The sequence below is a fragment of the Pongo pygmaeus genome, chromosome 1 (assembly GCF_028885625.2).
Source record: "Pongo pygmaeus isolate AG05252 chromosome 1, NHGRI_mPonPyg2-v2.0_pri, whole genome shotgun sequence".
Lineage (NCBI taxonomy): Eukaryota > Metazoa > Chordata > Mammalia > Primates > Hominidae > Pongo > Pongo pygmaeus.
In genome coordinates this window covers 219,568,164-219,585,911 of record NC_072373.2, presented here as the reverse complement: position 1 = coordinate 219,585,911, position 17,748 = coordinate 219,568,164, and the positions used below count along the sequence as shown (strand labels likewise).

Genomic DNA, 17,748 nt, shown 5'->3' with positions numbered 1-17,748 from the left:
AATCCACCCAAGGGGTCAGGTCAGGCCTAGAGCTCCAGTCTACCCTCGAAGCTAACTGACTGGGTAAATGTTCTCCCAAAGACATTAGAAATTGGGGAATGGGGTCAGGCTGCAGCCCAGAATCTGGTGAAAACAGTATCTCCCAGTCTGTAAGTTTGCAGTGGCGCGTGCCTATAGTCCCAGCTACTCAGGAGGCTGAGGCAGGAGAATTGCTTGAACCTGGGAGGCGGAGGTTGCAGTGAGCAGAGATAGCACCACTGCACTACAGCCTGGGTGATAGAGCAAGACTCTGTCTAAAAGAAAAAAAAAAAAGGCAATTGCAATATCATGACGTGACTTTATATCAGGGGAAAATAAAACAGATACGCAGTGTTCTCACAGTAAGGGCTACAGAGATAATAAAGCTTGGCAAGATCATCTTGGCCACTGGGGATCTTTCCTACATAAGGAGAACAGGGGTAACACAGAGTGAGCAGTGCATCTGTGGGGTGAGCCAGTGAGCGCTTCTCAGCTTGGGGCACAGAGCCCCCCATTGCACCCTCCCCGGCCCCCAGCTCCTCTCTCACTGGCCAGACCTCCAGCCCCTCTAGAACCAGAGCCTGGACCAGACACAGCCACCTCCCTCCCTGGAAACTCCCTTGGCCCCAGCTCATTAGCCCTGAAAAACCTGCCCAAATCCAGGGGGAGGTTTTTCAGCTAAAATATCTCCCTCTTGGGCTAGTCTTTTCCTCTCTTCCCCACATCATTAGTGAAATTGCAGTCTCTGCGGCTCCCAGGATGTGTGGAGTGAGGAATGCCTCCCCTTCCCTGGGGACTCCTGGCCAGGCAGAGGGCCGATGCCTGGTACCTGGCCTGGAGATGGGAGCAGAGGCTGTGAGAGGCCACAAGGGAGGCAGAGGAAGTCCAGGGAGGGCCGCTTACACCCTGCCCAGGAGGACGTGGCAGCCCCCTTAGTGGAAACAGAAGGAGTCACTGTCAGCAGAGCTGTGGCTGGCTGAGCACTTGCCCTGTAGCAAGCACCATGGTGACTTCCATGTCGAGACCTGTGAGGAACGGGGCTCTGTGTTAGGTTTTTAACCCAGCACCCTCTGCACTCTTCTGTCAGCCTCATGGTTCTCACTGGGTGACTCCACCCCAAGCCTTGCCCACCAGCGCACCGGCCCTCTAGCCACAGCAACCAGCTCAGAGGTGGGCACGTGAACCCATTGAACTTGACACTGGAAGGACATAGACCTAGGGGGCTGCCAACCCCTTCTGGAGTGAGCCTGCCTGGGATGAAGCCACACAGACTGGAGACACAGAGAGAAAAGCCGAGTTCTGAATACACTGTTGGGGCCTCTGGATCCAGCTGTACCTGAAAGGACACTGCCAGAAATCCACACGGAGCTTCTCATCCATGTGAGCCAGAACCTTTGCTTTTGGATTAAAACACTTGGAATTGCATTTCTGCCCTTTGTATCTGATAGAGTAGCAAACACTACAAGGACTGTGGTTAACGCTGTTTTCTGGGTCAGGAAACGGAGGCCTAGAGAGAGGAAGCTACTTGCCCCAGGTCATACAGCTATGGACATGAAGAACCAGTGCTCCAGACAGGAAAGCTCCCAACTCCAACTTACTCAACCTGGGGTTCCCTTGGAGGGCGGGGGACATTTTCAGCAGGACCCAGAGGACAGGGACATAAAGGTAACAGGTTGCTATGGTTACCAGCTCACTGTGTGGCCTCAGACAAGCAACCTCACTTCTCTGAGCCTCAGGCTGGGAACAAAAACATCTTGCCCCTGCAGAGTGCTAGGGGTCCCTGGGGCAGGAAGCATGGCTACCTCTTGCCCCCGAACCCAGAGAACTGTAAGTGGGGGGCTTCCTCGACCCCAACTAACAGAAGCCCCAGTGGCTATCAGACACACCCCACCAGCACACACACTCCACTTGATTTTGAATGTCTCTCAAAGACCAAATTCAATTTGGTAGAACTCCGCCAGCTCTGCAGTGCAGAATTCATCAGATGAGGTGCCTGCTTTTCGGGGAATAATTCATTTTTCCTGTGTCGGAGAGGAAAGTAATTGATCCAAGGGGTTGATGCCTCCTCCCTCCTGCTCTCCCTCCCCAGGACGGTCTGAATCCAAATGCAGACCCGAGACTGTTAGGTCAAAGTCGCGGCAATAAATAGGAGTGGGGACTTCTGCTTTAATATATTGGATTATTCCACTTGGTGGTGACGAAAAACAAGATTTAATTCCCCAAGAAATGCCAGCCGAGAAAATCATTTTCCCTGCTGGCTTCCCCCTTCCTTTTTTTTTTTTTTTTTTTTTTTTTTTTTTTTTTTTAGTTTTCTTTTTTTCAAGGACATCTTTGTCTTTCTGCAACGTTGAGGTCCTCTCTACACCCTACCCCACTGGAGACCACTGGACACTGCCCACAGCATCTGGGGGCCTGTTCTTCTGTCCTAGAACATATTTAGGATGCTTTCCTCCCACCCCTCTCAATCATAGGGTCCCTGAGCACAGAGATTTCTATTCGAATCCAGATGCCATTACAGTGCTTAGCACACTGACAAATTATGACAATAAGCCCCAGGAAAAGGCCAGTTAGTACTGCAGCTCCCAGTGACAGCCCAGGAAGCTACAAGCTGTCTAGGAAAGTAGTTCACCCTCCTACCATCACTTGGGTTAAGAGTCCATGGACGGCCTCCTCCAGGAAACCTTCTCTGATCAAGGTCTATGTTAGATGTCCCTCCTCTAAAATTCAGTAGGCTTCCCCTCGCCATCCTTTTACTATATATTAGACTGTAGTTGCCAGACTTGTCCATTTTATTTAACAAACTTGTATGTAGCACCTTTTTATGTGCAGGCCTTGATCTAAGTGTCTTACCTATATTAATTCATTTGATTCTCATAACAATCCTATCAGGTAAGTAACAAAATCATCCCCATTTTACAGATGTGGAAAATGAGGCACTAACTGGTCACACACCTGGGGAGGGTCAGAACTGGGAACCCAGATCCTTCTCTCCCTCCAGTCTGTGAGCTCCTAGAGGACAAGGACCTCATTGGTTCACTGTTGTATCCTCAAAGCATAACAAGGTGCTGACACACAGAAGGTGCTGAATAAATGCTTAAGTGACTGGGTACAGTGGCTCACGCCTGTAATCCCAACACTTTGGGAGGTCGAGGCGGGCGGATCACTTGAGGTCAGGAGTTCGAGACCAGCCTGACCAACATGGTGAAACCCCGTCTCTACTAAAAATACAAAAAACAGCCAGATGTGGTGGTGCACGCCTGTAATCCCAGCTACTCGGAGGCTGAGGCAGGTGAATCACCTGAATCTGGGAGGTGGAGGTTGCAGTGAGCCAAGATCATGCCATTGCACTCCAGCCTGGGTGACAGAGCGAGATTTTGTCTCAAAAAAAGAAGCTTAAGTGCTAAATCCTTTCACATATGAACCAAAGATCAGTTCCTGAGGCTGAGTCTAAGTGTGTGATTTGTGGGACAGAGAAAACTCCACCAGTTCCAACTGAACCCGGAAGCCCATGGCCTCCACCATGATTCCTGTCTGCCACAGAGGACTAGAATCCCTCCACAAGAATCACTTCACCCAGGAAAGCCTGCAGGATTCTAGTCATGCAAAGCCCTTGCTGTGTGACCTGGGGCGAGAACGCACGTCTCTGGGCCTCAGTTTCATCTCAGCCTCTGAAATGGGAATAATAGCACATAGATGTGCTTGGAGGATTAAATAAAACCATACACAAGTGATGTTTTGAACACACCTATCACATGGTGAGTGCTCAGCATGTGTTGAGATAACATAGATTGTAAAACTGGACTTTGAGGATACTTTTGCCATGCTCAGAAAATAAAAAAAATAAAAAATAAATTAAAAAATAAACCTCATCAATCCGAGTAAATGAAGCAAACTTCGATCTGGATGGGAGGGTAGAGTTTTCTTCACAGTAGTAGTAAGGTGGGTGAGTTGCCAAGAATTACCAAGAAGAATTTCACAAATCAATTTACTTCTGGGAGTTATCAGGATGTGGGAGAGTCTGAAACGGAACTTACTGGACCAGAAATAGCATTTGATGAGCGTTTCATTCATCTGGCCAGCACGCACTGAATGCCTTCCATGTGCATGAAGCAACGTGCAGATGGAGAAAGGGCTAAGCTTTGGGGGCCACGGCGACAAAAGCCCCGTCCCAGCCAACTCTGCAGCCTACAGCTTGGTGACCTCAACCAAGGGCCCCACCTCACTGAGCCTAGGCTTCCTCTTCAATAAATTTTGTGATGACAAAATAAAGCCTCCCAAGGAGGCTGCTGTAGGCAGTCGATGAGATAATGCAGCAGTAGACCAACAAATGTTGGTTCCCTCACCTTTCAGCAACGGCCCACAGCAGTCAGGCCGCTCCATTCAGCTTTACTGTCTTGTTGCAAGAATCTAGTGGGTGCAGGAACTGGAGGCACATTAGTGCCTGGGAGCATCAAACCAGGTTGGCAGGTGAGGATCGTAGGTTCCATTTGTGTGGTTGAGGACAAGGGGCAAAGCCAGGTGAAGCCCAAGTGTTTCTGTCTCTAATTATTTTTATTTTAGAGAAAATCTCACTGTCACCCAGGCTGGAGTGCAGTGGTGCAATCTCTGCCCACTGCAACCTCCATCTCCCAGGTTCAAGCGATTCTCATGCCTCAGCCTCCCAAGTAGCTGGGACTACAGGCATGTGCCACCAGGCCCAGCTAATTGTTTTGTATTTTTGGTAGAGACGGGGTTTCACCATGTTGCCCAGGCTGGTCTGCAACTCCTGGCCTCAAGCCATCCACCCGCCTCAGCCTCCCAAAGTGCTGGGATTACAGGCATGAGCCACTGCTCCTGGCCATGTTTCTGTCTCTAAACCCAAGCTGTTAACACTGGACAAATGGCCTCCCTGATTCCTAGGAGAGGAAGGAGGGAAAAAAGCAGAGTGGGGAGGAAGCCAGAGATCCCTGAATGCAGCTTCATTAATCAAAGGTGACCGCAGAAAGGCAGGGGAAGGTCCCAGGGGGCCTCGGATGGACATGGTCAGGTGGTCAGGAACTTCCACAGCGTTCCCCTCCATGACTTAGAAACATCACCTCTGTGGGTGATTCCAAGCTCTTTGCACCCTCCTCCTTGGTGCCAGCCCCCTCCTTCATCCAGGCAGTCCTCCCTAACATCTACCTGCAATATTTCCTGCTGCACGACCAGCAGACCCCAGTGGCAGCCCTAGCAAATGGCCCCCAGCCCTGTTCCATCCTGTCTGCAGAGCTCCTAGCAAGCAGCTCCTGGCTCCGGCGGTAATTCTACTGACGATTAATTGGCTTTTGTTGGAGGAGAATGAATACCATCTCATCTTAATCTTCTTCGTTATTCTCCTTGTTCAGCAGAGTCAACACAAGATTAGGTTTAATTTATGGTGGGGGGAAATAGCAAAGTCATTACGCACCAGGAGCTCAGGATTGGATCTGTCTGGGTGTTCCGTGTTCACTGCAGGCCTGGCACCATCAAGCAAGGCCCAGGGCTCTGCCGAGTGGGGATAGACTTGGGGGGGTTCTAGACTCCCAGACCTACTTGGAGCTAGATCCCAGGATACCACCAGCCCTCCCTAGTTGGGAGGGGCCCAGCTCTGGAGGGGATTCCAGCCATCCAAAGCCCTTGCTATGTGGCCTGGGGTGAGACCCAGGGGCCTCCAGGCCTTGGAGACCTAGCCTCCTAAATGTTTCTCATAGAGCCTCTGGGGCCAGAGCAGCGCCAAATCCCAGCCCCTGAGGACCCAGGATCAGCCCCAAGCAATGGGAAGAGACCAGGATTTGGATTCAAATTCGACTTTTCCTCCGCAGAGAAATGGGCAGGACAGACACAGCTTGGGGACAGCCTTGACAATCCTGACACCTAGTGGTACTTGGAGGAACTGGCCCTTCCCTCCCTCTGTGCACAACTGAATATACCATGTCCACAACTGAATACACCACGTACAAAAAAATCCAGATTTTTAAGGTAAAGAAATCAGAGACCAGGCGCAGTGGCTCACGTCTGTAATCCCAACACTCTGGGAGGCCGAGGTGGGCGGACCACAAGGTCAAGAGTTCGAGACCAGCCTGACCAACGGTGAGACCCCATCTCCACTAAAAATACAAAAATTAGCTGGGCGTGGTGGCGCACGCCTGTAGTCCCAGCTACTCGGGAGGCTGAGGCAGGAGAATCGTTTGAACCCAGAAGGTAGAGATGCAGTGAGCGGAGATCACGCCACTGCACTCCAGCCTGGCAACACAGCAAGATTCCGTCTCAAAAACAGAAAAAGAAATCAGAAAAGGGAAGAGGGACTTTTCCATTACAAAATTGTTAAACATACGTTTCCACTGAGAAATCTAAGAGGAAATTCATTTTACCTTCCCTGACCCCTTAGCCAAAATAGCCCCCAAACACCTAGCATCCCGCCTACTGCCTGGGGTAATGGTACGCACAGACACTCCGGAGCCCAGTGTCCTCGTCATCTCCAACTCTTTCTGCTCTTCCTCACCTGGGAGCCCCCAGCTTCTGTCCTTGCTCTGTCCCCCAGCATGTGGCCCCTTCTGACTCTGTACCCCAGCAAAGTCTTTAAAACTTAAGCTGGTGAGGCAGGAGAATCGCTTGAACCTGGGAGGCGGAGGTTTCAGTGAACTGAGATTGCGCCACTGCACTCCAGCCTGGACGACAGAGCGAGACTCCATCTAAAAACAAAACAAAACAAAAAAAAACAACAAAAAAAAACACAACCCACAACTCCCCTCTTTCCCTCCTGCTGACTGAAAATATTTGCTTGGCTCTGTGAAAATAATGTTAATTAAAAGTCTATATACACATATAAAATGTCAATTTAAAGAAAAAAAGTCTTAAGCTGGAAAGCCAGCTTCAACTCCTTATTCATTGCATGACCCTGGCAAGCTACCCTGCAACTCTGAGTCTTAGCTATTTTATCTAAGGGGGCCACTGCGCAGATTAAATGAGCCTGTGCACTTAGCACATGAACTGGCACTCTAGGCCCTCAGCAAATGCCTGTCATCGCCATCATTGCTGCCATCAGCATCATCACCATCGTCATCATCCTGATCATCCTGCTACTCTTGGGAAATTTGGTTTCATCAAACAAGATTGTCAGCAGCTGATGTCTAAACCCCCATCCCTAGCTCCTGCTGAACAGAGCAAAGGTTTTTCCTTAACAGAAACGATATCATATCTGCTTCCTAGAGCATTTATATCTTATAGGGAAGAGCACATAGTAGGTCCTCAGGAAACTCTCTGGGTCACCTACCTACATCTCCAAGCTCACGTCAGATCACCTCCTCACTTGCTCACTGCTCCAGCCATGCTGGCTGCCTTTCTGACCTGTGAATAAGTTCATTCCCACCTCAGAGCCTTTGGCTGCCTCTGCAGTCCTCTTTCCCCAGAGCCGTATGGCTGGTTTCTCGTCATCATGTGATTCAAGTGTCACTTCCAGCCAGGTGCCGTGGCTCACGCCTGCAATCCCAACACTTTGGGAGGCCAAGGCAGGTGGATCACTTGAGGCCAAGAGTTCAAGACCAGCCTGGCCAACATGGTGAGACCTTGTCTCTATTAAAGAAAAAAAAAATTAGCTGGGCATGGTGGTGCACGCCTGTAATCCCAGCTACTCGGGAGGCTGAGACACAAGAATCGCTTGAATCCGGAAAGTGGAGGTTGCAGTAAGCTGAGATAGCACCACTGCACTCCAGCCTGGGCAATAGAGTGAGACTCCATCTCAAAAAAAAAAAAAAAAAGTCACTTCCTCAGACAGGTCCTCCCTGATCACCCCGACCAAAGTAGCACTCCTGCCCTCACTCTCTACACTACAGAGGTCAAGTGCCTAAGTGGCCGAGTACAATTCCAGTTCCGGCCTGGCGTGATGGCTCATGCTTGTAATCCTAGCGCTGTGGGAGGCCAAGTCAGGTGGATCACTTGAGGTCAGGAGTTCAAAACCAGTCTGACCAACATGGTAAAACCCCATCTCTACTAAAAATACAAAAAAAAGGTTAGCCAGTTGTGGTGGCGGGCACCTGTAATCCCAGCTACTCGGGAGGCTGAGGCAGGAGAATCGTTTGAACCCGGGAGGCAGAGGTTGCAGTGAGCCGAGATCATGCCTCTGCACTCCAGCCTGGGAGACAAAGCGAGACTCTGTATCAAAAAAAAAAAAGAATTCCAGTTCCATCACTTCTTAGCAGTATGGCCTAAGGCAAGTTGCTTAATCTCTCTGTGCTTCAATTTTATTTTTCTTTTCTTTCTTTCTTTCTTTTTTTTTTTTTTTTTTTGAGACTGAGTTTGGCTCTTCTTGCCCAGGCTAATTTTTGTGTATTTTTAGTAGAGACGGGGTTTCACCATGTTGGTCAGGCTGGTCTCAAACTCTTGACCTCCCAAAGTGCTGGGATTACAGGCGTGAACCACTGCACCTGGCCCAATTTTTTCATCTGTAAAAATGGAAGTAATCACAGTTTCCACTTTGTGAGGTTATTACGACAAATTAATATAGATAAAGTTTTTAGAGTAGTGCCTGGCTTACTGATGAAGGGCTATCTCATGTGGGTAATTATCTTGTTCACTCATTTAGTTGCTTGTGTTATGTTTCTCCATCTAGACTGTATATTCCAAGAGACCAGAGGCTGTTTGTTTTGCCCCTACCTTACATATAGTAGGTGCTCAATAAATATCAAATGATTAGGAAGAACTGGCCAGGCACGGTGGCTCACGTCTATAATCCCAGCACTTTGGAAGGCCGAGGCAGGAGGACTGCTTGAGGTCAGGAGTTTGTGACCTGCCTGACCAACATGGCAAGACCCCATCTCTACAAAAAATAAAAATTAGCCTGGTGTGGTGGCACATGCCTGCAATCCCAGCTACTCAGGAGGCTGAGGTGGAAGGATCGCTTGAGCCCAGAAAATTGAGGCTGCAGTGAGCCATGATCACACCACTGCACTCCAGCCTGGGTGACAGAGTGAGATCGTGTCTCTAAAATTTTTTTTTAATTTTTAAATAAAAAATAGGATCATAGGAGACATGAAAGCCTTATCTGCTGTCTCTGGCTTCAACTGTCCCCACTGTCCCAGAGACAGCCCTAGGGTGCCCCCTGCTGGACGCCACACAGGTTTTTCCTTACAGGCCGCTGGTATATGCCATCCTATAACGTTTACACATGGGTCCAGCTCTGTCCTCCAGGGTAGGGGACAGTAATGCTGAGAGGAGTTACGAGCACTTACTTAAGAGCCAGATGTGCCTGGATGGGAGCTTCTGCTTCCCCAGTTACTCTGTGTCACTTGCCAGGAAACCGTAAAAGGGATGGCCATGCCCTCTCCCCGTCCCACCTCTGACTGGACTGTAGCACCCTACAGTGTGATAGGAAGTGCGCTATGCCCAGTGAGCCTTCTGGCCCGCCTCACACAGCCCTTTGAAGGCTGAGAAGCAGTTGTCTTATCTTCCTGACCTAAACACCACTGGTGTATCCGATGTCCCTCTAGTGACAGCGAGAGTGAGCCTGAGGCCCCTCTAGTCTCCTCTGAGGGCCCCATGCTCTGGGGAGAGACCACAGCAGGCTCAGAGCCTCTGGGCTTCCGGCTCCTTCCTCAGGCTCTTGGCTGCTGGTGGCCTTCTGGTCTTGCACCTTTCTCCCACCCATCCCCCTGCCTTCCTGGTTGCCCTGCTTCCCCTGTCCCCGGTCGGTCTGGTCCGTCGTGAGCCCAGAGGCCTCTCCTGCCTCACTCTGCACCTGTTCTCACCCTTGGCTTTGGTTGCTGGCCACAGACACTGCAACTCCTATACCTGCATCGGCAGCCCAGGGCCCCACACTCTCTATGGGCCTCTTTCCTGAATGTTCCATGGGCACCTGAAACTCAGGGGCGCTCCCCTCCACCTGCAGCACCTTCCACATCCCCCACATTTGACGCTGACCTCCAGTCCTCGAAGGGCCAGGCCCTACCTGGCCTCCTGGCCCCTCATGCCCACAACCTGTCTCCATCTTCAGTTTCCTCCCGTAGCCCAGTGCGGGCTCCGGTCCTTTCTCCACTCACCCCATCTCCTCTTAACCTGGCTCCCCACACACCCACCCTTAGTCTCCCACCCCTAAGCATGGGAGCTCATGGGGTGAGACTATTCCTCCATAGCTCCTCATCAAGCTGGACCCTGAGGGCAAGGCATCAGTTCCTTTGTCTGATTGGCAGCTCGGGTGAACATGGACTGTGCCTTCCCCACCAGACTAAAATCCCCTAGACAGGACAGAGGGCATCCTTGTTGAAGAGGCTATGCCTCTGCCTTGAAACCGAGAGTTTTCTGAAGTCAATGTTTTGTCTCCCTTGTCAGACTGAGGATGCCCCCAGAAGAGGGGCCGCATCTCCACCACTGCACTGGAGGGCCCAGGACACTGGCTCCCCCTCCCCTGGGGTCCCACCCTTCGTGTGGCCAGGCTGCTGATTCTTCCTGGGAAGAAGTCTCTTATTCCCCACTGTAACTTCAGGGCCCCCACACATGACCTGGCCTGGGGTTGGGGCTCTGGGAATTGTAAATAAATGAACTAGTGAATGAATAAACAATTGCAGGCAGGCCCCAGCTTGAACCCTGCAATCCCACCAGAACAGCAGGTAGCATCAGGGTTCAGAACCGAGGCAAAGCTGGAGACACTCAGTGATTTTACTGGTCTCCATTTCAGGAGAGCAGGGCAGAGGGTTCCAGGCCCTTCAAATGCCCACCCCCAGGACCAGCAGCTGACAGTCTTTGGAAGGGGCTCGGTTGGCCGGAAGGAGCGTGCCGGAGCACAGAGTCTGGCACACTGCCCTCCCCACCTCCCCTCCCCCAGGCCAAAGCCTGGGCCAACCTCTGGGCCACGTTTGGAAAAGGGCCAATGAGACCGGATGCTAATGACTCCAGGGGGTGGGCATGAACTAAGAGAAACCCCAAACCAATCCTTTTTGTGCTTCCCCATCTCCACCTCCCATCCCCTACCCCAGGCCCCTCACCTCCATCCCTGGGCCCAAGAGAACTGGTACCCTAGACCCTAGCACAGTCCACACCCACCCCAGTTGCCAGTCAGACAAAGGAACTGACACCTTGCCCTAGGGGCCCAGCTTGATGAAGGGCTGTGGAGGTTTGGGGAAGGTGAGGACGCTATGGACTAAGTTAAGGCCTATCTACTCCCAGCCTCTACCCTTCCAAGCAGATGGGGGAGGGTGGAAGCAGGGCCGCTCACGGCTCTACCCACATGCTGCTATTGGTCACCCGGGCCCTGAGAACTGGTACACCCCCAACCCCACTCTGCCTTTAGTAAAGGATGGGGGGTCGTAGCAAGGCCTGGGATACTCACTGGACCAAGAGAGGCCTGGAGGGCAGCCCCCGCCCCCCGCCGACATGCCCTATTCTGGCCTCTGGGCAGCTTGGGTGTCAGTCAGGCGCCAAGCTCAGCTCACCCTTCCTTGGTCTCACAATCCCAGCTTTGTCCTGCCTGGCAGGGCCGGGCCCAGCTGACTCCATACTGGCCCAAGGTCCGCTGGAAACCAGAGCAGCTGGAGCCCTACCAAGTATTTTTCCAGGCTACGCCGGGGGCCCTCAGGAGACAGAAAAGGATGGGAAGGGAGCAGTGCGTATCCATTTGTTCATTCATGCCTTCCTTGGACAAATAATATTTATTGAGAGCCCACTTTGTGGCAGGCACTGTGCTAGGTGCAAGGGATTCAGCAGTGGGTCCAGTCCAAGCTCACGCCCTCACGGATCTACATTCTAGAAGCCGGCTACCTAAGCAAACCTATGCCAACAAAACTTCTCTCTCCCTGCTCAGGGGCTGGGCTCGGAGCAAGGGATGGGAGGAGGCTGTGTGGCTTGGGGAAGGTGAGGATGCTATGGACTAAGTTAAGGCCTATCTACCCCCGACCTTTGCCCCTCCAGGCAGCTGGGGGAGAGTGGAGGCAGGGCCGCTCAGGGTTCTACCCACACGCTGCTGTTGGTCACCCGGGCCCCGAACCAGCCCTTCCAGTAGACGGAGTCCTGCCCCCCGTGCTCGAAGCGGACGAAGCGGACGCCCGGCCCATAGTCGGTGAAGGTGTGGGAGATCTGGGGGTGGAGGTAGCAAGAGTCAGCCTCGGAGGTCCTGAGGCCTCTCCTGCCTCCCCACCCCGGTACACCGACCGACCTGCAGCTCCCCCACTCGGTTTCTCCGCGGTATTCAGAGGTCTCTCCACCACCCGGTGACTATCTCAGCCCAGCCCACCCCAGAAGCGCCGTGGGTGGCGTCTCCTCGAGCCACGCGCCTCACATCCGCGCCCCACACCTCCGCCCTGGGTCCCCCAGGCTCACCTCCATCCAGCCCCCGCCGTCATTGTCTTGGGGCACTGCCACCTGCCCGCTGCTGAACTCAGCCAGCACGTCCTCGTGCTCGGACAGTAGCTTAACGGTGAGCTCGTAGAGGCAACCAGCGTCGCTGCGGCCCGAGTACCTGCTCAGAGGGAGGGAGCGAGGTGGGGGTCGGGTGGTGGGGTGAGGGCATGGCCTCAGCTCTGCTGAACACGTCCTGGGGATGGGGATTTCCACAAAAGTCATCCTGTGCGCCCAACATCCCTGTCGGCCAGCACTGCCAGTGTTCCCAGTTTACAGATAAGGGAAAGGAGGCCAGCAAGAGAAAGTGACAGCCCAAGAGCGAAACACAAGGACTACATTCCAGGTTGGCCAGACCCCAGCTTGGGGCCAAAGCCAGTCCACAGAGTGGCCTTTGGTTTGGACCGCAGACTGATTTTGAAATATATACATTACGTATATAAAAACATATATATGTGCATATATTTGCCAACATTTAAAACTCAGGAGGGGAGGTGGGTTTCCAGGTTCTCCTGCAAACTCGGAAGCTGTCAACCTTTGCAGACCCGTGGTCCACGTGGCCTCAACCCCTGCAGTGGGGAGGCAGCACCTCCGGGCGGGGGGTTCCCCAGCTGGCTCTCCCCTCTGCCTTACCCTGCTCCTCCCAGCCCCATGCCACCCCAGCGCCCTCTCACCAGTCCTTCACCACGATGGCCGGCTGAGTTGTGTCCAGCAGCTCCTCCCAGTAGCCCTCAGCCTGCAGGTCAATGACCTGTGCTTTGCGACACCACCTGGGAGAACAGGAGTTAGGACAGAGCGAACGCTCCCCGCTTCCCACCTCCTCCACCCTCTTCTCCTTACTCAAAGGAGGAGGCGAAGTACTTCTTGACACTCTCATCGTGGGTGAATTCCACCCCACTGTCTCCAGGCAGCTCCTCCACCCTCCAGCCGTCCCCACCGTGCTCCACGTCACACCAGCCTTCCAAGTCCTCTGTAGGGACACGACAGCCCCACCCTGGTCACTCAGTCCCTGCTAAGGCTGGCTCTTGCCACTATGTGGAGGGTGGCAGGGCAAAGGTGGCACTTGGTGTCTGAGTGGGCAGATGATGAATGAGAGGGTGGACCAGTGGGCACTTTCTAAATCTGCCTGCCGGGAGGTATGTCCCCCATCCCGCCCTGCCCCAGCTGGCTGAGGGTGGGAGGACCCGGGAGACCCTAGGGCGCAGGTAGCCACAGAGCTACAGTAATAGACAGCCTTGGGGCTACCCGGTGCTGGCACTGAGCCAGGCGCTTAATCCCATTTCTCCCTCAAAGCCAGCCGGCGCCGTTTCGGCCCATTTCGCAGCAGGGGAAGCTGAGCTTGCCCAGCGAGGGCCTCTCACCTTCCCCACACGGGTTACGCAGAAGGTTGCGGCGCCGCTTGCTCAGGAAGTAGAACTGCTGCCAGTGGTCGCGCTCCTCCTCCGCGCCGCCCTCGGGCACCAGCCCCTCCTGCTGGCACTTGAGCAGCCACAGCGGGGCGCCGTCCACCAGCTCCTTCCAGCGCAGGCACACCAGGCGGCAGGCCCGCACCAGCTCGGCGGCCGGCAGTGCGGCCAGCACGCGCAGCAGCAGCGGCTCGGGCAGCTCGTCTAGGTACGCGGCGGCCGCCGCCTCCTCCTCCTCCTGGTCCTCCGGCCGCTCCTCCTCAGCGCTCACCTCCTCTGGCTGCTCCTCCGGGCTTGCCTCCTCGGGCTGGCCCACGCTCTCTGCAGGCAGGGGTGGGTGGGGGGCTGTGATTCCTCCACCCTGTACTCCTCCAGGCCCCAGGACTGCAATGTGCCCATATCCTCCCCCACCCACCGTGGGACAATCTACAGCCGGGGCCGGAGATTCTGTGACTCCATACTGGTGCCCAAGGAGGAGGGCCACAAGGCCACAGACCAACCCCGGATCAGCCCCTAAGTCCAAAGAGGTGCCTCAGAGGCCTGTTTCCTCTGCTGGACCAGTAAACCCCAAGCCTGGGCAGATGGCAGCAAGGATCATATTATTATTATTAATGACATCCATCTATAGCACTGTACACAGGAACTTCTTTCTGTACACTGTACACAGGAAGCTTCACACAGGAACTTCTTTCACCCTCCCAACCACCCTCTGAGATCCCTGCTCCCCTCACCTCCTCAGGAAGCCTTCTGGGACTTCCCTGTATGACACCCTCTCACAGCCCTTCCTAGCTTTTGTCCTGGGGTGTGATCCTGTGATAAATGCCTGTCTCTGGACCATATGGAGCCTCATAAGGGCCAGAACATGGTCTGGAAAACACACAGCTTCATGCCCTGTGCCTGGCATCTGGCACTTTCCTGGTCTGTTGTCAGGAACTCATGTTTTGGGGGCACTTATCAAGTGTTAGGCACCGTCCAAAGCATTTCAACCTCATTTACTCTTTAAATCCTCATACCATTTCTTTGAGGTTGCTCTTATTGCTGTCCTTATTTCATTGATGAGGAAACTGAGGCACAGAGAGGTGAAACGGTCCAGGATCACATGGCTAATCAGCGGTTGGAGCTTGGATTTGAACCCAGACAGCCTGGCTCCAGAGCCATCTTAAACCATCACAGCCTCCACAAAATAATTCACTGAATTAGTAGGCAGTGTTAGGATTTTGACTTTTTTTTTTTTGAGATGGAGTCTTGCTCGCTCTGTCGCTCCTCGATCTCAGCTCACTGCAACCTCTGCTTCCCGGGTAGCTGGAAGCTCAGAAGCAATTCTTCTGCCTCAGCCTCCCAAGTACTGGGATTACAGGCATGTGCCACCACACCTGGCTAATTTTTGTATTTTTAGTAGAGACGGGGTTTCACCATGTTGGCCTGGCTGGTCTCAAACTCCTGACCTCAGGTGATCCACCTGCCTCGGCCTCCCAAAGTGCTGGGATTAAAGGCGTCAGCCACCATGCCTGGCTGACATTTCTTTTTAAAGATAGAGTCTCACTCTGTTGCTCAGGCTGGCCTCCAACTCCTGGACTCAAGCAATCCTCCTGCCTCGGCCTCCTAAAGTTCTGGGATTACAGTCATGCTCCACTACACCCAGGCCAGGATTTTGACTTTGCAGGTGCAAATGCTCAGGCTCAGGGATGAAGTGACTTGTTGAATGACACACTGCCAGTATTTAGGGAAGGGGACATGGGACCTGGGGCCTTCCGGGGCTGGAGAACAGAGCCTGGAGACCCAGCTGTCCCCAGCTATTGTGTGACTTGGGGATGAGGAGGGACTTATTGAAAGAAACTGTATCAAGCAAGGAGATGACACAGGGGCTTGGGGAAGGAAACTTTCTCCACCTCCTTTTCCCATCCTTGGCCCTCAGTTTTCTCATCTATAAAATGGGGGTAATCATTGTGCCAGGCCATACAAACAGAACAGATCTCCAAATCCCCTGAGGAGGGGGACAAGGGCATTCTGAATTGTAAGGAGGCAGGCAGATGTCACCGCGGCAGCCGGACTGTCTCTTGCATCCCAGTCGGCTTCAGCTGGGCCGTCACAGCCTTGAGTAAGTGAACACCGAGTGCCCCAGATGCCTGGACGAGGGAGAGCCAGTGACAAGGAGACAGGGCCACTCTGGGTGATCAGGAAGACTACAGCTCTCAGACCTACGGATGGGGAGTTCCCGTGGGCTAGGCCCTGGAGAGCCAAGGCGGTGGTGGGAACAGGCCAGGCACTGGGGAAGGGGACAGGTGGCAGGACCCAGACCCAAGTCTCCAGGCCCACCAGCCCCTAACCTCCTCATATGCAGCCTCTCCTCTCTGCCCAACACACAGTCAGGCCCTTGAGAGCTTTCACAGAGCCCAGAGCACACAGTGAGTCCTCAGTCAATCTTACTGAGTGAACCTCATTGAACACAGCACTTCTCCTTATTAGCATTTTTTTGGCCACATCCTTATGATGTGGGGATTTACACCGGCCCCTTTGGCAAAGAGGAAACTGAGGCCAAAAAAGGCTTAACAGCTTCTCCCAGACCACATCGCAGAACAGCAGAAAGACAGAGGAAAATGCCAGGCCCTGAAGTCACATCGTCTGCCCAGGCGGATGCCCACAGCTCTCTGGGGAGCTAGACCCAGTGTCCTCACCTCTCCAGCCCTCCCTCCGGCCCTGGCCCCATCGGACACCTGATGCTCCCCGAAAGGTGCACCTCACCCAGTCCCCTCTTCTGGCCCCTGGGCCTGGCACTCGAGGCCCCAGGTCCAATTACAGCTCCCCCCACCCTCTCTCTTACACACACAACTCCCCACATTGTTGCCAGCGGAAAGTTATCTGGCCCCTGGAAGCTGCCTGCCTGCGAGGCTGATTCACTCACCTGGAGTGGGCCCCAGAGTCCAGGGAATAGCTGAGCCCTGGGAAAAAGCAGGAGCCAGTTCTGGAGCCCTACAGAGGGTGTGGCCAGAAGGCCGTGGATTGGGAGCAAGGGCTGCAGGAGCTGGAATTTTCAGGGCTGGAGGCGGGGGAATGGGGGGGCGGGGGCCTGAGCTTTCATCAGTCTGTTTGCCACCGCCTACCCCAAGCAATGCCCATCCCCAGCTGGACCTGATGAGGAAAGAGTGAGGGCTGTCTGCAGGCAGGTCTTGTTTCCATCCTGACTCAGCAAGCAACCCCTGCAGGCCCCGCAGGGAGTTGGAGGGATGGGGGTGAGGGGTCTTGGGTGCCAGAGAGGATGACTGGGCAGCCTGGGAAGGCCCTGAGCACCAGCCAAAGCTGCCTCCAACGCTCCCTCACCGCCAGTCGGGTCCCCACTGGGCATCTCACCACCCCGGGGAGGGGCAGCCCCTCCAGACAAGGGAGCTCAGGAGGAAGGCAGGAATAGGTGAGGCGAGGCCAGGGACCCCAAGGAACCCACGGGGATCCAGACGGCCCAAGGCCCAGAGCTGGAAGAGCTGATGAAAGAAAAGGCTCGCAGCCTCGCTCCCAGACGCATCCCAGGCCCCCGTCAGACAGAACCTCAGGAAGCTGGGAGGCGGGAATGTGGGGGTCCTCTGGTGCTACTTCCTGGCTAAATGGGACCCAGGAGTCCTCTCTCCCTGCCAGTCGCCTCTCAAGGCCTCCCGCCAGACCAAGACAGCAGAGAGACGTGCTCTTTGGAGACCGCCTCTAGGACTTCGCTGGCGTGAAAGTTTGCCGCGGCAGGTCTCCGGGTCGCCTCGCTCTCTGACGCCCCTCTGTGCAGCGCTCGCCCGCCGACCCCATCTCCCCTCCCAGCCGCAGCGAGCGGTCCAGGCGGCGGCTACCTGGGTCACCGTCTCCGTCCATCGCTGCGGAGGGCGGTCGCGAGAGAAGGAGGAGCCGGAGGGCTGCGGGCTGCGCGAGTCCCGGGGCGGCGAGTCCCGGCGCTGTCCGCGTCTGTGTCGGTCCCGGCGACCGCGCCTCTTAAAGGCCCCCGACCGGACCCGCCCCGCCCCGCCTC

General features: G+C 54.3%; 1 protein-coding gene across 2 annotated transcripts; it reads right to left on the bottom strand.

The window, feature by feature from the left end:
• Nucleotides 1-11,619: 11,619 nt before the first annotated feature.
• Nucleotides 11,620-17,726, bottom strand: FBXO2 (F-box protein 2). Of its 2 annotated transcripts, XM_054439118.2 has the most exons (7): nucleotides 17,185-17,524; nucleotides 16,648-16,684; nucleotides 13,701-14,066; nucleotides 13,180-13,309; nucleotides 13,014-13,109; nucleotides 12,322-12,460; nucleotides 11,620-12,078 (listed from the first exon to the last, which is right to left on the bottom strand). In XM_054439118.2, the coding sequence occupies exons 1-7, from the start codon at nucleotides 17,260-17,262 to the stop codon at nucleotides 11,944-11,946; spliced, it is 981 nt and encodes a 326-aa protein (XP_054295093.1). In that variant the 5' UTR covers nucleotides 17,263-17,524; the 3' UTR covers nucleotides 11,620-11,943. The 2 variants fall into 2 exon arrangements, with proteins under 2 accessions (XP_054295093.1, XP_054295102.1); XM_054439127.2 differs by lacking the exons at nucleotides 16,648-16,684; nucleotides 17,185-17,524 and adding an exon at nucleotides 17,573-17,726.
• Between the last annotated feature and the right edge of the window lie 22 nt (nucleotides 17,727-17,748).